The 1,173-nt window shown below is 51.7% G+C and overlaps 1 protein-coding gene across 1 annotated transcript in view; it reads left to right on the plus strand.

The window, feature by feature from the left end:
* The window catches only part of LOC146616728 (thrombomodulin-like), a 1,398-nt gene extending 1,380 nt beyond the window's left edge, over positions 1 to 18 (plus strand). Inside the window, exon 2 of the mRNA XM_085372831.1 lies at positions 5 to 18. Coding sequence (XP_085228957.1) covers positions 5 to 18 — 14 coding nt within the window. The remainder of the gene's footprint in view (positions 1 to 4) is intronic.
* The last annotated feature ends 1,155 nt before the right edge of the window (positions 19 to 1,173 follow it).

The following is a 1,173-nucleotide window of genomic DNA, read 5'->3' on the forward strand; positions in this document are numbered from 1 at the left end:
ACAGGCCCGTGGCACTGACCTCCCACATCATGAAGACCCTGGAAAGGCTCATCCTGGACCAGCTGCGACCCATAGTAAGACCACATCTGGATCCCCTTCAGTTCGCTTATCAGCCTCGTCTCGGAACAGAGGACGCCATCATCTACCTGCTCAATCGTGTCTACACCCATCTGGACCAGCCGGCGAGCACTGTGAGGGTCATGTTTTTTGACTTTTCCAGTGCTTTCAACACCATCAGGCCGACCCTCCTGGGTGATAAGTTAGCAGCGATGCAGGTGGATGCTTCTCTGGTGTCCTGGATTGTTGATTACCTGACAGGAAGACCACAATATGTACGTCTCCCACAGTGTGTGTCTGACAAGGTGATTAGCAACACAGGGGCACCACAGGGGACTGTCCTCTCCCCCTTCCTCTTCACCCTCTACACCACAGACTTCAGCCACTGCACAGAGACCTGCCATCTTCAGAAGTTTTCTGATGACTCTGCGGTGGTTGGATGCATCAGCAGGGATGATGAGACAGAGTACCGGGCTGTGGTCGACTCCTTTGTCACGTGGTGTGAGCAGAATCATCTGCAGCTCAACGTGGCAAAGACCAAGGAACTGATCGTGGACTTCAGGAAGACCAGGAAACACTTGACCCCTGTTTCAATCCAGGGGGTCAGTGTTGACATTGTGGAGGACTATAAATACCTTGGAGTACACATTGACAATAAACTGGACTGGGCTAAAAACACCACAGCACTTTACAGGAAGGGCCAGAGTCGTCTCTATTTTTTGAGGCGACTGAGGTCCTTCAACATCTGCCAGAAAATGCTGAGGATTTTCTATGAGTCTGTTGTGGCCAGTGCGATCCTCTATGCTGTTGCATGCTGGGGGAGCAGGCTGAGGGTCGCAGATGCCAACAGACTTAATAAACTGATCCGTAAGGCCAGCAATGTTGTGGGGATGGAGCTGGACTCCCTCAAGGTGGTGTCGGAGAGGCGGATGCTGTCCAAGATAAAGACAATGTTGGATAACACCTCCCACCCACTCCATGACATGTTGGTCAGTCACAGGAGCTCGTTCAGTGAGAGACTGAGATTACCGAAAAGCACCACTGAACGACACAGGAAATCATTCCTGCCTGTGGCCATCTCCCTGTACAACGCATCCACTTAACACACTGTTTGCT

The sequence above is a fragment of the Diplotaxodon limnothrissa genome, linkage group LG15, assembly GCF_057381915.1.
Source record: "Diplotaxodon limnothrissa isolate DT_005_m linkage group LG15, D_limnothrissa_male_GT1.1, whole genome shotgun sequence".
In the NCBI taxonomy this organism is placed as follows: Eukaryota; Metazoa; Chordata; class Actinopteri; order Cichliformes; family Cichlidae; genus Diplotaxodon; species Diplotaxodon limnothrissa.